The sequence below is a fragment of the Humulus lupulus genome, chromosome 8, assembly GCF_963169125.1.
Source record: "Humulus lupulus chromosome 8, drHumLupu1.1, whole genome shotgun sequence".
Classification (NCBI taxonomy): domain Eukaryota; kingdom Viridiplantae; phylum Streptophyta; class Magnoliopsida; order Rosales; family Cannabaceae; genus Humulus; species Humulus lupulus.
The window spans coordinates 77,617,030-77,635,864 of NC_084800.1; the positions used below are offsets into that span (position 1 = coordinate 77,617,030).

The 18,835-nt window shown below is 33.6% G+C and overlaps 1 protein-coding gene across 3 annotated transcripts; it reads right to left on the bottom strand.

Moving 5' to 3' along the window:
* Positions 1–2,171: 2,171 nt before the first annotated feature.
* LOC133797888 (SHUGOSHIN 1-like) lies at positions 2,172–4,708 on the bottom strand. Of its 3 annotated transcripts, none has more exons than XM_062235985.1 (10): positions 4,413–4,708; positions 3,933–4,066; positions 3,807–3,844; positions 3,611–3,719; positions 3,489–3,512; positions 3,346–3,408; positions 3,213–3,254; positions 3,043–3,100; positions 2,868–2,928; positions 2,172–2,770 (listed from the first exon to the last, which is right to left on the bottom strand). In XM_062235985.1, the coding sequence occupies exons 1-10, from the start codon at positions 4,438–4,440 to the stop codon at positions 2,380–2,382; spliced, it is 948 nt and encodes a 315-aa protein (XP_062091969.1). In that variant the 5' UTR covers positions 4,441–4,708; the 3' UTR covers positions 2,172–2,379. The 3 variants fall into 3 exon arrangements, with proteins under 3 accessions (XP_062091969.1, XP_062091967.1, XP_062091968.1); XM_062235983.1 differs by having other exon boundaries at positions 3,007–3,100; positions 4,413–4,690; XM_062235984.1 differs by having other exon boundaries at positions 3,007–3,100; positions 3,933–4,063; positions 4,413–4,682.
* Between the last annotated feature and the right edge of the window lie 14,127 nt (positions 4,709–18,835).

The following is an 18,835-nucleotide window of genomic DNA, read 5'->3' on the forward strand; positions in this document are numbered from 1 at the left end:
TATTCAAGGTGATTATCGCGTATCTCTAAGGCTTTAGCATCTCAGGTCTCACATCATTGTTCGAGCTAATGGCATCTCCCGAGATCACGTGTCTTTCGAGATCGTACGTACATCTAGCTCGAGACCCCCGATCCGAAGTCGTCCCCGAAGATGAGTGTGTTCTCGGAGCTACCTTTTGAGATCGAGATCGTTTCGAGCTCATATATTCGAGGTCATATATCGTACTTTGCAGGCTCGATATACAATCCTGGAGCATACTTCAATCCTTACGAGACCATTTGTTGCGAATCCATCTTTCGAGGTCATATTTATCATGGCTCGAAATCTGGGTATAACATGCACGTTGCTTGTGTCTAGTATATATATATATATATATATTCTCTCTTGCAACTATATTTTTTTTAAATGGTAGATGGCATTACTATTCTCTCACACACATATATATACATAGGACAATTATTTTATAAGAGCTTCACTTTAAGCCCTACCAGTGGGGCTCTCAGTGTTTCTCGACCCGTGAATAGTTTTCGGCGCGATTTTTTTTATGACCGTGTATATTATAGCTATTTAAAGCATCCTGCAAATTTTCAGAAAATTCTGAATAGCTTACAGTACAGAAAACTAGGTTCAAACATGTTTTCCACGCGCATAAAAAAAATTAGTCACGCGTGCAACAACATGTTTGAACTTAGTTTTCGGTATTGTAAACTATTCAGAATTTTCTGAAAATTTGCAGGTTGCTCTAAATAGCTACAATATACACGGTCATAAAAAAAAATCGCACCGAAAACTGTTTACGGGTCGAGAACACTGAGAGCTCCACCAGTAGGACTTAAAGTGAAGCCCTATAAGAGAATTCTCCTATATACATCTATTAGCTTTTATATTCATGCTAATCATAAAATTGGTAAATTTAAAAATTAAATATATATTCTTTAATGCAAATTTAATAATTAATATTTAAAATTAAAATAGGTTTTCAGGGTTTTAATTAATTGAAAATAATATTTTTTGTTCCAATTTTATAAAAAAAAAATATCAAAATTAACTATTTTTAAGTGACTCATTATTTAGTTGATTTTCTTAAAAATAAAAAAACACATCAGTTTTATTTTTTCTTAGGTTTAGAATTTGTTGTAAAATAATAATTTTATTAAATTCTAAAAAGAAAAAAGTAACAAAATTATAATTTTTTTTAATTTTAGTTTTATTGTTTATTACAATTATTTTACCTATTTTTTATTTTTAAACACCTTGTAATTAACCATATGTTAATTTAAAAAAAGTAAATAAAAAATATAAAATTTAATTTTGATAGATATAAAATTTAAGTAAAATATTTTTATGATTAAAGTAAATATATTAAATTATTAATTTTGTAATAAATTTAAAACAAAAATAATAAATAAATAATATATTGAACATAAAATAATAATTTTATAATCAAATTACTCTCCATCCTTCCCATTTTCCTTCTAATATCAAACAAAAAAAAATATTGCTTTCCATCCTTTCTAACTTGCCAAACAACATAAAAGAACACCCTTTTCTTTTCCACTCCTATACTCTCTTCATCCTTCCTACCCTATCCTTCCTTCCTCATCTCCATCTCTTTTGCCAAACATACGCTAATGATCATTTTTGAGGTTAGCTTCTTATAAAAAAAAAAATATTATAACTAAAAGTCATAATACATAAAGCCCAAAATGACTTCCAAAAGCTCTCAATCAACCAGCCCCTAAGCATATTTCCCCAGCATGTGTTTCATAGTCATGGCCATGCGTATTAACAAATTGAGATGAAAATTGAAAAATTACAGCATAATTGGCGACTTTAGGAATAGGATAAATTAGGATTGAATGTTATATTAGCAGAGTTAGCGAGGGTAATAACAAATGGGTAGCTAACAAAGGTGGCACATGCATTAAGTTACTAGTTACAAGAAAACTCTCAGTAACCAAAACAACAAAAAGAAGAACAGATCGATAGTTTCAGAGTTTGAACCAAAAGATCTTTGTTATGGTTTAGGAATCAATGAAATAATTAATAATAAAGGCGGGGGGGAACCAAGAAACTCTACTGGAAGAAGAAAAAAAAATCCAGATTAACTTGCGATTAAAGGCATATGCCATCACTGTAATTGTATGAAATTGAATGTTTTGCAATGATCATAATCAAATAATTGGATTCTATAGCACATCACTTTTTGGGAAAACTGAATTAATTCAAAAGGATTTTGAGTCATCTGAGAAATGTAAACGGAAATGGACCAGATAAGAAAATTTACTTAGAAGCTTATACGTGTACAAAAAGATACAACGCTATGAAACAGAACTCCTTTTAAGTCTGCTGTTAAAATGCATAACCATAAGAAGAAACTCACTCAGTTCTGCGCATCTTAGCCATAACTGATAACTCTTTGTAGGATTGAACCTTCGTAGCTGCTCGGCGTAGCGGTCTTCCAACAGATGATCGCCTAAATTCTTGATTCCTAGAATTGGGGGTTGTATTTTCTTCATCTTTTTCTAATGATGATCCCTGTAGTGTTTGACCACTTGCACCAACTAGATCACCATGCAAAGAAGATGGCGTTTGACCATTTGCTTCCGCTGGATCATCATGTTGAGAAGACAGCATTTCGCTACTTTCGATAACCGGTTTATCATGTAAAGAAGATACTTGAAATTCATCATCTTCTCTCTCAGAAATGTTTTCCGTTTCTTCTAATTCTTTAGATTTGAACCTAGCAGAGAGCCTTCTGGAACAACGCCTGTTAGAAACCACCAAATACCATTTAGCCTTACTTTCCTTTCCAGTGGAGGAATAAATACACAAGCCAATTATGCAAAGAAAACAACAGGAGAAACCTTTTATTGTTAGCCTTCTCTTTAGCACAAACTTCTTTAACAGCAGGAGGAGGGGCCAAAGCTGCATGCATCATAAATGAAACTGGTTAGTTTCTTGAAGGCCCAAAAGTTAAAGAAAAACTTCTAGTATGTTAGTTACATTGGGTCCTTGATTTCTTTCTATGGTTGGCCTTACTAGGTTCCTTTTCCTGTACCACTTGCAAGGATTCTCCATCCTGATAAGTTGAACCCACCTGAAAATTTTGAAAGAAAAATTGTGATGATACAGAGAATCAGCGAAAGAGGCAGCCAATGAAGAACACAACTTAGAATATAAGAAGAAATAATTCACATTATTCTGAATACCTCATCATCGTTATCCTCACAAGTTACTCTTTTTCTCTTTCCCTGGGAAAATAAAATAAATAAAGTCAGCAATATAGTCTGACTAAAATCAAATAACTTAGCATAGAAAAAATGAAATCGATAGAAACCCTGCCTCAAACTTTCTTGCTTCAAGTAACCCATTTTTGCATCCAAGCTCATGCTGAAGTAATTTTAACTGAAAGGAACAAAATAGACCGGTAATGCCAACCACATATTAAAATTTTTGAATAAATCAACTAGTTGCACTGAACTTACCCTGTCTTTACTTGAATTAAGCTCCTGCAAAAATAAAGCAAAACTTCAGCCCAAAAAATTTCAAAGAAAGATTAACATAAACAACAAATTATCAGTATCTATAGTGTTATTAGTGTTATTACCGCCAGCATTTGGCTATTTGTTTGGGCAAGTTGCATATTTTGTAGTTGTACTTTCTGAATGCTTATTCTCAATTTCTGTATTTCTGCAGCGCTCAGCTCAATAAGTTTACTGTAAACCAATAAGAAAGGGAGTCAATTTCAGGAAACAATTCATAATGAGCAGAAATTAACTGGGGAATTTGATCAAAAAGAATACTTTCTGTCAGCGAGGAGCTTCACCAATTCTGTATTTTCCTGGGGAAACAAAAAAGATCAGCCAAGTTAAACAAAATCAATTTAGCTTATGGGCAACTCTGCAATGCAAAAGCACAGAGCAATATACCTTGTGGAGCTTTTCCACATATTCTTTAGCAGTAATTGTAGTACGCTTCGGCTTAGCATCTTGGTTTGTTGGATTAAATCGGCGCTGTAAGTTGCTAATGTCAGCTAGTTTTTTCCTTTGGGCACTACCATCTGCTAACCATACCAAAGATATGTCAATCATTCAAACAAAAAAACCCTAAGGCCCTCACCCTGAACAAACTCAACCAACCAGAGTTCTACAGAACAAGAGAAAGATTAAGGTTTTGAACTTTTTAACTCCCCTAAGAGGGCACATAGCAACTGAACATTGACCCTAAAAACCCTAAAATTGGAGGTGAAGAAATGAGGTTTGACCACAAAATCGTTAAATTCTACATATAAGATTCTAACTTTGAAGTTCCCAAAACGAATTATACAAAGAGGAAAACAATGCACAAAGAAAACCAAGAAATGGAGAAAAGATAGGGCAAGAGAAATTCATCTCCGACTGAGACATTACCTGAATCAACTTGGACAACGGTGTCCATGGCAGAGATTTCGAAGCGGAAACCCTAATTCCCTATATTTGGGTTGATCGACTATGATTAGCGACAGAAGGAGGAGTAAAAAACCTCAGAGGAGAAATTTGAGAAGACGATGGCAAAAATGTAAAAAACAAACCTCCAACGTCTCTCTAAAGAAAACTCCGAGCCTACTTTTTGAATCTGAGGAAGCTAATATTCGAATTTCGAACCCAAATAAAGGGCGCCAAGGTCAATAAAAATTATGTAAGGGCTCTCATTGTAAAATATCTTATTTGCAACTAGGTTCTCGAATCTGAGGTGATGGCGGAGATTAGACAATTATACCCCCATAAAAAGTTAAATGATTTTGTCAAAAAAAAAACAATTAAAATAATTTATATAAAATTTTGCAGCAAAAAAAAAATGTAGAAAATTGGTATATTTTAAACTCTTTTTTATTACCTAAAGTATATACAAAATCATATTTTTGAAATTGAAAAAAAAATATTGACCCTATATTTTTGTAAAAAAAAAATACTTTTGAAGGAAATAAAAAAAACTTACTCCTACTTGTAATATTTCAATAAAAAAGAACAAAAAAAAAATAAGACAAAAAAAAATACAATTGCACGTGCAACTATGTACTTATGTAGACAAATAATAGTATGGATTTTTTTTTCATATTTATAAGATTTTTTAGGTTGTTTTATAAAAATATGGATTTTTTTTTTATTTTTTTATGATTTTTTTATTTAGAAATTCATATTTATGAGATTTTTTTTTCCATAAATTTGAAAAAATATTAACTATGCCACATTTTTTATTATAATTATATTTTTTTTATTTTGAAGATAATTTTTTGTTATTTTTCCCTTCATTTTTTACTTAGTTTTTCAGTTTTTTTTTTCTTTTTTTTTCCTTAGTTATTTTCTCTACCATTTTTTCTTTATCTTTTTTCTACTAATTTTTTCCTTCATCGATTTTTTTTCTTTTCATTTTTCCATTCTTCTTCTTCTTTTTATTTTTTTTCTTTCATTTGTATTGTTATGTTTTTTTTTTCATATTTTTTTAGTTTTCTTTTATCTTCTTTTTTTCATTTTCTTCCTTCTATTTTTGTATTTATTTTTTTCTCCTTCTATTTTTTTTTTCTTTTTTCACACATATGAGTTTTTTTCTTCCATTTTTTCCTTTTTTTTCCATTTTTTTCTACTAATTTTTTCATTCATCTTTTTTTTCTTTCCATTTTTCCATTATTTTTCTTCTTCTTCTTTTCATTTTTATTCATTCAACTGTTTTTTTTTTCATATTTTTTTATTTTCTTTCCTTATGTTTTTTTCCTTCTTTTTTCTTCATTTTTTGTACTTATTATTTTCTCATTCCATTTTCTTTTTTTTCACACATATATTACAAAATTACATGATTATTTACTAATTTTTTTTATTTATTATCTTTTATTATTGTGATTTTTTTATAGTTTTTCCACTATATGTAAAGAAAATCAAATTAAATTTTTCAGCATTTCCTTTTTACTGTAACCCTTATAGGAACACCCAAATTTGGAAAGAAAACTAATAAAAATATAAAAACATAAATGGGAAACCAGTTACCCTGAATGGAACATTCAAATCTAGAAATAAAATTATATGAAAATGTGAATGGGTAACCAGTTATCCTAGTGGCAACATCCAAATCTGGAAAAATATATATATATATATATATATGAAAACTTGAATGGGTAACTAGTGACCCTGATAGAAATATCCAATTTCGGAAAGAAAAAAAATAGATATGAAAACGTGAATTGGTAACCAGTTACCCTGATGGAAACATTCAAATCTGAAGAAGAAAAAAAATCTGACGAAAATGTGAATGAATAACCCATTACCCTAGTGGGAATATATATATATATATATGAAAACTTGAATGGATAACCAGTAATCCTGATAGGAATATTCAAATTTAGAAAGAAAAAAATAGATATAAAAAAACATGAATGGGTAACTAGTTACCCTGATGTAAACATTCAAATTTGAAAAAAAAAAAAAAAAACTGATATGAAAACGTGAATGAGTACCTAGTTATCCTAATGGAAACATCCAAATTTTAAAAAAGATCATATGGTAATTGGTTACTTACGTTACTAAAATCACAGCTACTTTTTCTTCCATTTTTTAATGAAGTGTTCTTCCTCTTTTTCCTTCAAATTTGATATATTTTTCATATTTAATATGAGTAACTTGTCACCCCTCTTATCGTAATTGGTTACCCTTCTTATGACAGAAGGTTACTCCTCTCAGGGTAACTAGTTACCCCTCCGGTACATATTATTTAACCTAGCTCTAGGATTTTATTTTTACATAACTGTCAAAGATCAATCAAATAACTGGTTACCATACCCAGAATTTGAAGAAAAAAAAATGTACAATCTAAAATAAATGAGGGGGGGGGGGGGGGGGGGAATGTTTATAATAAACACAATTTATATTAAAAAAAATTTGCAAAACAACCGAAGAAAAATTTAATATAAAATTAATAACATAAAAATAATATAAAAAATAAATAAGCTAAAAAGTTATAATTAAATTACAAATATACCCTTCCAAATTAATAAAACTTGATTAAGAGTAAAACTATGGCATAAACCAATTTTTATAAAAAAATATGGGAAAATAAACTCATAAAAGTAAAAAAAATTGTAAAAAAAATCATAGATTAACTTTTTTTTTTAAAAAAAAGCCATATTTTTGCGCATTATTAAAAATCTCCAATAAAATGTAATTTCCTATAATAGTATATAGTTAAGTAAGATTAGTGGGCTTTCTTAGACAGAACGGTCTATAAAGCCTAATAAAATTCTTGTATCTTTTATTTTACTAAAAAGTAGGAAAATTTATACTATTCACTACATTAGTATTTCATATGTGAGTATTAATACAAATTAACATATTTACAATATTTATAGCTAGATTATAAAATATAATTGATTTATTTTCATTTTTATATTATTTGATTGATGGTTTGTTTTTAGGGATTTTTTTAATAGGGTACTAGATTATATAATGAAATACATAATTAATATCATATATTCTTATTATACTAATAATACAATAGATACCTCAAAATTAAAATTATATGTATTATATAAATTGCATAACAACAAATACTTTCATTTTCATTTTATTTGTTTCATATGTATATAATAACTTACTTTATATAACTATATATTATGCAAAAATGTTCAAACAAAAAAGGAAACAAAGATATGTAACAACAAAAATTAGCCACCCATTTCAAATTTTAAATTAGTTGTATATCTTCTTAAATGGAAATCTGGATTGTAGTGTTTATAAACAAAAAAAAAAGTAAACGAATGTTTATTAATAAATAAAGGGTTTATACTTTTTTGGACCCTGCGTTTTTTCCCATTACCTGTTTGAACCCTGTGTTTTGACAAATTACTTTTTGGACCCTATGTTTTGTAAAATAGTTAAAATAGAACCCTAAACTCAATTTTGATAAAGAAAAAATTGAATATAACAACACAGATTTTAAGCAGAATGATTTTATTTTTGTTCTGAATTGTTAGTTTGGTAAATTATTTGTGATTTTAGTTGAAAAAACATTGACCAAAATCGGGTTTAGGGTTCTATTTTAACCATTTTACAAACCATAGGGTCCAAAAAGTAATTTGTCAAAACACAGGATCCAAACAGGTAATGAGAAAAAACACAGGGTCCAAAAACATATAAACTCATAAATAAACAAAAGTGTTTATTAAGAAACACTTGTATGTTTTTAAAAATTGTTGTTAATAATTTTGGAAGGGAAATTTGACTTTTTATGCTTAATAGTATGGTGTAATACAAAATAATGCTAGGCATTTTTAACATTACAAAATAATGCCAATTCATTTTTGGATACCCAAAATACCCCTAAAAACAACTATCTCCTCTCTTCCCTCCTCCTCTCTTCCTTCTTCTTGTTTCTTCCTCACTCTCACTCACCTCACCTCACCTCACACCACCACTAAGAGCATCACGGTAGAACCCCATCGAGCTTGGGACCGCCACTAAGAAAGCCATTTGTAGAGGGGGATCAAGACCAAAGTAAGGGTTGAGAAATCTTGGAGAAAAATTTAATGGGTAAGCAATTTTTTTCTTAAATACTTGGATTAGTGATGTTTCCTTTAAACTTTTTGAGCATTTCAAATAGATCTGAGCAATATTTGTACATTTTTTTGGGTTTTTTTCTGGTTTTTTGTCGATCTGCGTTTTCTGGGAATTTTCTGGGTTTGTGTTGTGCTCGATGGGTGCTCAATGCCTGCTCGATGCAGGCTCGATGGCACATCAATTTTAGGGTTACATGTTCTGCTCGATGGGTACTCGATGGTAATGTGCATTCTCACTATTGCATGCTCAATGGATGCTCGATGCCTGCTCGATGTAGGCTCGATGGCACATCAATTTTAGGGTTGCATGTTCTGCTCGATGGGTACTCGATACCTACTCGATGGGTACTCGATGGTAATGTGCATTCTCACTATTTTATGCATGCTCGATGCCTGCTCGATGTAGGCTCAATGGCACATCAATTTTAGGGTTTCATGTTCTGCTCGATGGGTGCTCGATACCTACGCGATGGGTACTCGATGGTAATGTGCATTCTCACTATTTCATGCATGCTCGATAGATGCTCGATGCCTGCTCGATGCAAGCTCAATGGCACATCATTTTTTACGTTGCATGTTGTACTCGATGGGTACTCGATACCTACTCGATGGTAATGTGCATTATCACTATTTCATTCATGCTCGATGGATGTTCAATGCCAGCTCGATGCAAGCTCGATGGCACATCATTTTTTATGTTGCATGTTGTGCTCAATGGTTACTCGATACCTACTCAATGCAAGCTCGATGGTAATGTGCATTCTCACTATTTCGTGCATGCTCGATGCAGGCTCGATTGTCATGTTTTTCAGCATCGTTAAAATACCATTTCCTACCATCTGTTTTTCAGCTAACTGTATTTGTGTTTTATTATTTCAGGTTCTACTGTTTACGTATTTGTTTCTTACAACGGTGTTTGGGAAATGCATGGTAGGAAATGGTATTTTAAGGATGCTGAAGGTGAAGTGATACCAGTAGAGAATGATGTCACTTACTTACAACTACTTGACATACTGCACGAGACATTTCAGGTGGATAGAGAGGTGTATGAATTGAAACTTGAGGTGCCATACGTATGCGGCGAGCAACCATTTGCACCGGTTCAATTGAAGAATGATCGTCAAGTTCGTGTATTCTTAGGAATAAGCTTGAAAGAACGGGTAGTCTTATGTGTGACTCCTTTTAAGAAGAATGTCATATCAGATCCTTCTCCTAGTGTGAACAAAAAAGACACGACCAGTGTCGATCCATCTCCTGCAGGTAGCAGTTACAAGCATCTTAGCAAGGTGGGCACTTTTGTTCCAGTTACTGATCCGATGGCTACTATTCAGCTTGATATACCACAAGGAGGTCCCACAGGTGTGCTTGAGGCATATGAATACGATCCCTATGTGAATGATGATCCTGTTGGTAATTGCTTTGAAGATAATGATGATGGTTCCGAGGATGACTCGTATTATAGTGCAGATGTTTCAAATGAGGAGTTAGACATTTCCCAAGCCCAACAAGTAGAAGAAGAGTCAGGACTGCCTCTTGCACAGGCACACCTCCCAACTCAAGGACGCCGAGCACCTGCTCGAAGCAGTAATCAACCGGCTAGGACAGAAGATAACACTGGGTGGAGGGAGACAATTGTATCAAGAGAAGATCACACCAGATGGAGTGCCCCAATGTATACAAAAGAAGATATTGAGGCATCTGCTAAAACCCATTCCTCATCATCTGGTGGACCAATGGGAGAAATATATGTTGGGAAGACTTTTGAGGACAAGATTGATTTAAAAACCAAAGTTGCTCTATTTGCAATGAAGAATAACTTTGAGTATATGGTGAAAAAGTCGGGTACTGACGTGTGGTATATCACATGCAAAGATCCTGACTGTTGTTGGAGACTGAGAGGGAAAAAACAACCAATGTCCCCCATGTTTGAGATCACGGTATACAAGAGCGTACACACATGCTCACTAGAAGTGCGACAAAAAGGTCATCGTCAAGCTGCATCGTGGGTTGTTGGACACCTCATAAAGAACAAATACGCAGTTGATGGGACCAGTTACATGGCAAACAACATAAAGGAGGATATGAAGAAAAATTTTGGTATTGATATGAGTTATGAAAAGGCATGGAGATGTAGAGAGAAGGCGCTTACGTATGTTAGGGGGACATATGAGGATTCGTATTGCAAGTTGCCATCCTACTTGCACATGTTGCAGCAAAAGAATCCAGGTACAATTACTGATTTTGTCACTGAAGATGGTCGTTTCCTATATTGCTTCTTTGCCCTTGGAGTTTTTAGGAGAGGATTCAGATTTTGTCGTCCTGTGATATGTGTGGATGGCACGTTCTTGAAGAATAAGTACGGTGGCCACATGCTATGTGTCGTTGCTTTGGATGTGAATAGTCATTTATATCCCATTGCGTTCGGATTGGTGGATAGTGAGAACCACAACTCGTGGAAATATTTCATGACGAAGTTGAAGGAAGCCATTGGGGACGTTGATGACTTGGCTTTCGTGTCAGATAGGCATGCGAGTATTATTCATGCTCTAGAGGCTGTCTTTCCTGATGCCTACCACGCCGCATGCTACCATCACATCAGTATGAATGTGAAAGCCAAGTTCAAGACTGATCACTGTCACAGTGAGATGTGGGCAGTAGCCTATGCATGGAAGAAGACCGAATTTCTAAAGCATTTTGAAAATATTAAGTGAATGGATCCTCCGATAGCTGCCTATTTGGAGGGAATTGGTTTCGATAAGTGGTCTCGTCCTTTCTTTCCTGGAAAACGATACAATATAATGACAAGCAACTACGCTGAAAGCTTCAACAACAAGACCAAGGATGCAAGAACCTTTCCAGTTACAATTTTTTTAGAATTCATTCGGTTCACACTACAGTCTTGGTTTTTTGAACGACGTAGTGTGACAGAGAAGACTACCACCAAATTATCCACCCTGATGGAGGCAGATGTATCGAACAATGCTGACAAAGGAAGGTTCATGAATGTCTATGCCCTTGGTCAATTTGAGTTTAATGTAACTGGTGCAGACAGTGATGCTGAGGTGAATTTGATGACGAAATCATGCTCATGTGGGGTATTCCAGTTCATAGGCACACCTTGTCCCCATGCAGTTGCAGCAGCTATAGAGCGTGGAGTGAACCTTTACTCTTTGTGTTCACCATTTTACACCATTGAGTCATGGAGGAATTCGTACAAAGAAACCATTTACCCAACTGGGAACGAGGATGACTGGATACTTCCAGATGACATTAAGAATATGGTAGTTGGTGTACCCATAGAGAAACAACAAGTTGGTTGGCCAAAAAAGCCAAAGCTAGGAAGACCAAGGACAAACCGTTGGCCATCTGGCGGGGAAAAACCAGTTACAATGCGTAAGTGCAGTAGATGTGGTGGTCGTGGCCACAACAAGTCCTCATGCAAAGCTCGGCTTTGAGTTTATTTTTTGTTGTATTTTATTTAAACTTCAAGTTGAAGGTTATTTTTCGTTTTCTTTTTTTATTGTCGTTAATGAATTTTGGTCGTTAATTGTCGTTAATAAAAATATGCTCGACTCAAAAAAATTTCTTAATAATCTAGATTTTAAGCAAATAAATATAACAAGAGAATGCTCAATGTCTAACATTCTGATACCATAAGTCAACTGTCCATTTGTTTCTGAACAACTCTATGTTGTCATCGCAAATCGTGTCAAGTGGTAGCCTACCCAATAAGTGTTCGATGTGCTTGATGGCGTACACACCACAATCCCCACTGTAACCAAAACATAAATTGCATTAGTAACAAAATCAACATAGAATTTAATTTTAAAAAGTTGAATAAAAACTAGACTTTTGTTTACCTGACTTTGGTTTGGGGTACTGAATCAACTGGCATGCGGTGCACATTGAACTCTTTGCATCTTTTAGCTCCAGGTGGAATCGTCAACCGAGGGTCATCCTTGAAAAGTTGTGACTGCAATAACAACGATGGGAACAAAGTAGACCATGACTTCATAAACGATTGCAATTGTTTATCACTTATCACAGTCACGTCCGAATCATAAACATTCAGAGTCCAAGTAGAAATGGAGGCTTCAACTGCAAACCAATGCGCTTGAAGGTAGTTCTGGCACCAATATACAGTGTCTACTCCCTTCCACGATGCTAGAAAATTGATTGTCAATTCCCGTAATCATTGATATCACATCTGAATCCCACAAAAACCTTCCGCAAATCAGTCTCAGATGGCCCGGAACTGAAGTTCAACCCCGTAACCAAAGCAAACTCGCCTCAACCAAATCTGCAGGGTCTAGATCCCAAATGTAAATGCAACTCATCCTCTTTGATGCACTGGATCTTGCGCAACATTAATTGATGTATGAGAGATGCTGAGAAGTCTAACTTCTCAGCCATGAAAAATTGTTTGAAAGGGGATTCCTTCACCCTTTCTATCAACCCGAGCTCCTCAAACTTGTCCTTGATTGTTTTAAAGTAACCATTGCCCCTATATGTGATTCGTCCAGGAAAGTGATATGTCAAGGGTAAAAGAAACTTCGGCATCTGCAAAAAATAAAGATAAAAATAATACAGTTAAACAAAGTCGCGTGAAAAATCCATCAATAAACATACATGCAACCATCGAACCCCTATCGAACATGCATCGAACCCCTATCGAGTACCCATCGAACCCCCTATCGAACCCCTAGAGCATGCATCGAACCACCATCGAACCCAACATAAGACCCAATCCATCGAGCATGCATCGAACCCCCATCGAGCATGCATCTAATTTCTTAGGTTTAAACCTGGAACCCATAATGGGCCTACCCCATCGAACCAACATCGAACCCCTAAGGCCTACCCTATCGAACCAACATCGACAAGCATCGAACCCAGCAAATACCCAACCCATCAAGCATGCATCGAACCCCCATCGAGCATCGAACCTAAACTTGGAACCCTTAACAGCTTAACCTATCGAACCCCATTGAGCATGCATTGAACCCCCATCGAGCATGCATCGAACCCCCCATCGAGCATGCATCGAACACCCATAGAGCATCGAACCTAAACTTGGAACCCTTAACGGCTTAACCTATCGCACCCCCATCGAGCATGCATCGAACCCCCATCGAGCATGCATAAAACCCCCATCGAGCATGCATCGAGCATCGAACCTAAAGTTGGATGATAACTCTACAAAATAGAGTTATTTTACCACTTTTTATGTGCTAATTGTTGCTTAATTCTTGAGTTTTTAAATAATTTATTAAGTTTTTAAGTAATTTTAAATTTATTAGTCTCATCATGATTTTATATACTTTTGTGTGTTTTTATAATTATTTTGTTGTAAAATGTTGTAGTTAATTATTTGAATTATTAGTGGTAAAAAAAAATGTTGTATTATTGAACTTAAATGTAAAATATAATTAAGTTATAATTAATATTTTCAAAGAATTAAATTGATTTATTTTATAATTGAAAATATTGTATTATGATTTATTTTGTAGGGAATTTATGCTCTTGAAAAGCAATGAAGATGATGAAAAAAGATAGTATTTTTGTGAAGAATAGCAAATGAAATTGGCATTTTCCCAAGCAATTCGGACCCATCAGCACAAGGCCCAATGCCAAGCTTCTCCACATCACCATTCAGCATCACCACCTCTCCAACCGCCTGCCATCCTCCTCGCCAGCACACAACACCCAAGCATCTCCTCATACATTCCAACTCCTTCAGCCAACAACCAAGTCACAAGCTGCCACTCCTTGACCCATTCGGCCAGCCAACCGTGACCACTCCCTTCTCCCCACAAGCCCAGATGCTTCAGGCCCAAGCCCAGCTGCCACAAAGCTGCCACTTCCCCATTTTTTCCTTGAGCCCAACAAAAAAATGCTTTTGTACCATTTGTCCCCTATGACAAAAATGCCAACTTTTTACTACACTTTCTACATATTTTACCCCAAAACATCATAATTATACCCTATAATTTACCCCTATTTGCCATATTATAATTAATTAAATTAATTTAATCATTTTAAATTGATTATTTTAATTCCCATTTTTTGCTATAAATAAGGGAGTTTGGTGTCCATTTTTGAAGGAGAGAGGTTACCATACCAAAAACTCTACATATTTCAAAACCTCTCCATTCTCTTCATCTTCTTCTTCTTTTTGGTTATTTTCTATGTATTTTTAGAGGACAAATTTGGGGGTTCATCCTCCAAATTTTCCTATTTATGTTTGTAATTTTTTAGTTTGTATTTGCTATTCTAGTTATGTGTTTCTAATCTTTTTAAGATTATTAAGGTGATGATGAAACAATATGTAACTAGATAGTGTTTATTTTGTATGTTGATTTCCCATTTTGTACAACAAAGTTTATGGAATTTTCTTCTTCAAATATCTTCTTTCATCTTAAATATCATGTATTTTGGATTGTTAGCACATATTTAAACTTTGTTCTTCATTAGTGCAAATACATAATATTCTTTGTGTAAGATGTGTCATTAAATTGTACACATCCATGCTTAGAACAAAAATATTATGTTTTGCCTTATAAATAATGTTCATTGATTTATTTGTTATTTCATTAGATTGATTTACACTAAATGCTTTGAAATTATAAATTTGAAAAGTGAAGAAAAATCCTATCTTTTTAGAAATAATTTGTGCTTAAAATTATAAATCTATTTAGAAAATAATAGTTTGATTTATTTTAACTATCACTAAAACTTGGGAATCAATGTACTTATAAATATTATTGAACTTATATTTTGTGGATTCTAAATCCTTAATAATCTTATTTTACTATCTTGATTTCTATTATTAATTTATGTTTATATATTGGCTTTAATATCTTTATTATTATCTTTTAGTTTATTTTTATTGTTACAAATTCTCATCAATCTTTGGAACTAGATTAGAATTTATTAATTTTGGTTTAAAATAGTTTCTCTTTTCGATTTTAGACAACTCCTTTGGGTTCGACATCCTTGCTTACACGATCACTATTCTATATGAACGATTCGTGCGCTTGCGATTTATAAATTTTTAAACATACCCGTTTTGGGTCCATCATTGGAATCCTTAACGACTTAACCTATCGAACCCCTATCGAGCATGCATCGAACCACCGTCGAACCCCCGTCGAACCACCATCGAGCAACCTTACCAGACCCACAAAAATCCCAGACTTCACTCTCAACATACCCACACTAATCCATACCCAAAACAAACCAGATTCAAACACAAGTATACAAACACACAAACAATCCCACACTAATCCATACACACAAACAATCCCACACTAATCCATACACACAAACATAAATTCAATGTAATAAGCTTACCTTTGTTTTGGGTATGGAGAAACTCGATCTTTGGCGTTGTGGATGACGGATGGCGAGAGGCCGTGGGTTTCGGATGACGGACGGACAGCGAGAGGCAAGAGGCGAGAAGGGAGACGGGCAGCAGCGCGGGGTTTCGACGGGGGCTGCGACAGGGGGCAGCGCGGCTTCGACGGGGACTTGAACCGAGAGTTTGAGAGTGAGAGCTTGAACGGTCGGGGGAGAACTGAGTAGTTGAATGGTCGTGGGAGAGCTTGACGAGAGTTTGAGAGAGAGAAGGAGAATCAAAAGTGGGATTAGGGGGAATTGTGACAGGGGCATTTTGGGTACTAGCAAAACTGTTGGCATTATTTTGTAATGTTAAAAATGTCTAGCATTATTTTATATTACACCACACTATTAAGCATAAAAAGTCAAATATCCCTTTTGGAATGCAACATGACAACTAAATCTGATGAAAAAGTTTATGTACTAATTTTTAAAATAAACATTATATAATAAACTAAGTGATTAGGTTATATATAATGAACAAAAAGAAAATTGTTGTTGTTAAAAAAACAAATAAAACATAAACACATCCAACATAAACATAAACATTTATTTTGGTGATTATTTAACTTAAATTAAATCATATTGTTTATATACTTGTTTAGTGCAACAATATAATCAAATAATATACCAATTGGTTATGTTTTATGCATAACCAATTAGTTTCATGCATAAGTAACACTATGTAGTGAACTAATTGGTTATGCATAAATTAAACTTGTTTTTGTTTTAACTGTTTAATTCGTTTTGTTTAATAAATATGAAATAAATTAGATGGTTATTTTTTATATAATATCTTCAGGAACACGATATTTCAATGTTAATGTGTTCCAAAAGCCCAATGGTATATTTTCTTTTATTTACAATTAAGCATATGAAAATAATGATACGTTTCATATAAAATAAACATAATCATTTACTTAAATGAGTCGATATAACAAAATTTAAACAACATGAAAAAGTAAATAATCGTACATGAGAAATAAACTTATTCTGCATAGTTTAAGATATTTGAATTAAATAATTAATAAAATAAACTAATTAGTTTTGATGTATTTTGTTGTAGTTAATCGTACTTATATGAAACTAAACATCTGTGTATATTTTGGGGAGTTGAATGGGGTTTCGGTTTGAATGGGGTGGAAGAAACTGAAAGTTTTTTGAAAAAATGAGAGAGGGTATTGTTTAATGTGCTAGTCTGAGAAAAGAGTTAAGTCTTGTCAACTTGCTTTTTCACGTACTTTCTTTAAAAAAATATATTAAAAAACAATGTAATTTTGGAAAAAACCACAACAATTATTAACTCACCATAAATAAAAACAAGATAATATAAACTTATATCCAATAATATTTATGAAAATTCGGTATAATATAAGTGTAATAGTGTAATTAGAAATAAGAGTATTATTGTAGTATATCTTATTATATTTGTAATCTAAAATGTAATTTTCCCTTGTTTTTAATTATTTATTTAATTTTTGTCTATTTAGAATTTGTAACGCCCTAATTTCTTATAGATTACCGAGAACACAACGTTGAATCATAATTCATAAATATTGCTCATTTATTGAATAAAAACTTGAAAATAAATACATGGATCCATGGTTTTACAAAAATAAAATAATTGTCTTTAACACAAAAATGAGCAACATTTAAGTAAACTTTAAAATAATATGCTTTTATAAAAATATTCCCGCTTGATCTTCCTCGACTATATGGTCCCCACGAGTACATCACGAACCTCTTAAGTCACACTCGCCACCGGCCTTTCTATCCTTAATTTCCTGAAATAACAACATCACAAGGAGTGAACTTCTAAACCCAGTAAGGAAAATACAAACAAGAGTTAGCCATATAATCAAACATATCATAAATTTCACCAAAGTCATAAACAAACTTATTTATACTAATTACACAACAATAAATCCTATGTCATATCATAGCCTAAATCATATCATAGTCATAAATCATAGGTCATAGATCATAAATCATAAATCATAAGTCATAAGTCATACTCATAATCATAACTATGGGTCATAAGTCATAATCATAACTATATGTGATTAGTGGTGAAAAAATGCATATTTATTAATTCTAATGGTCAAAATAAATTGAGTTTAATTAATATATTCTATTTTATAAATGAAAATATTTGATTATGATTTAATTTATTGTTATTTTGTTGGAATTAAATTGCATTTTGGCATAGAGAAAAAAAAAGAAGAAATAAAGAGATAAATATGAAAATAAATTGAAAAGTGGCATTCTTGAAGCCCAAAAATAGGCCCAGAATTCAACCCAACGACCCAGGCCCGCCAGCCACCTTGCACCCCAGCGCGCCACCTAGCGTCCTCTTCCTGCGACACGTGTCCAGCCTCCCAGCCACATTGACCCGCACCCCATCTAGCAGTCCAACGACCCATCCGAAGCTTCCACCACGCAGGCTCAGCGGCCCATCCGAAGCTCCCACCATGCAGGCCCAGCAGCCCAGTCTGAAACTCCCATGCCTAAGCCTCCTCCAGCGGCCCAACGCAGCAAGCCCAATAGACCCAGCCTCCTCCTGCCCTTCTCCTCTCCAAGCCAGCACCCATGTGGCGCCTCCCCATTGGCTGGGAATGGGTCAAAACCCTCTTGTGCCACCAGCCACCTTCAATCCATGTTTTGTGGGTATTGGGCCTTACACATTACTATTTTGAGCTTTAAAGCTCATGTTTTTGTGGTATTTTAGAAAAGGGAAAAATGACCATTCACCAAAATGGCAAGGTTAATATTAATAATAAGATTTGATTTTTCAAAATTATATTTTATTATTAATATTTCAGATTTATTGTGTAACCCCCATTTGTTGCTTAA

What these genes read in the sequence shown, in the direction of transcription:
- LOC133797888 (XM_062235983.1), bottom strand. Translation starts at nt 4,440, where the DNA reads ATGGACACCGTTGTCCAAGTTGATTCAG. An exon ending in TTAATTCAAGTAAAGACAGG is followed by an intron (nt 3,409 to 3,488) that starts GTAAGTTCAGTG and finishes TGTTCCTTTCAG; the next exon opens with TTAAAATTACTTCAGCATGA. An exon ending in AAAGAAATCAAGGACCCAAT is followed by an intron (nt 2,929 to 3,006) that starts GTAACTAACATA and finishes TGATGCATGCAG; the next exon opens with CTTTGGCCCCTCCTCCTGCT.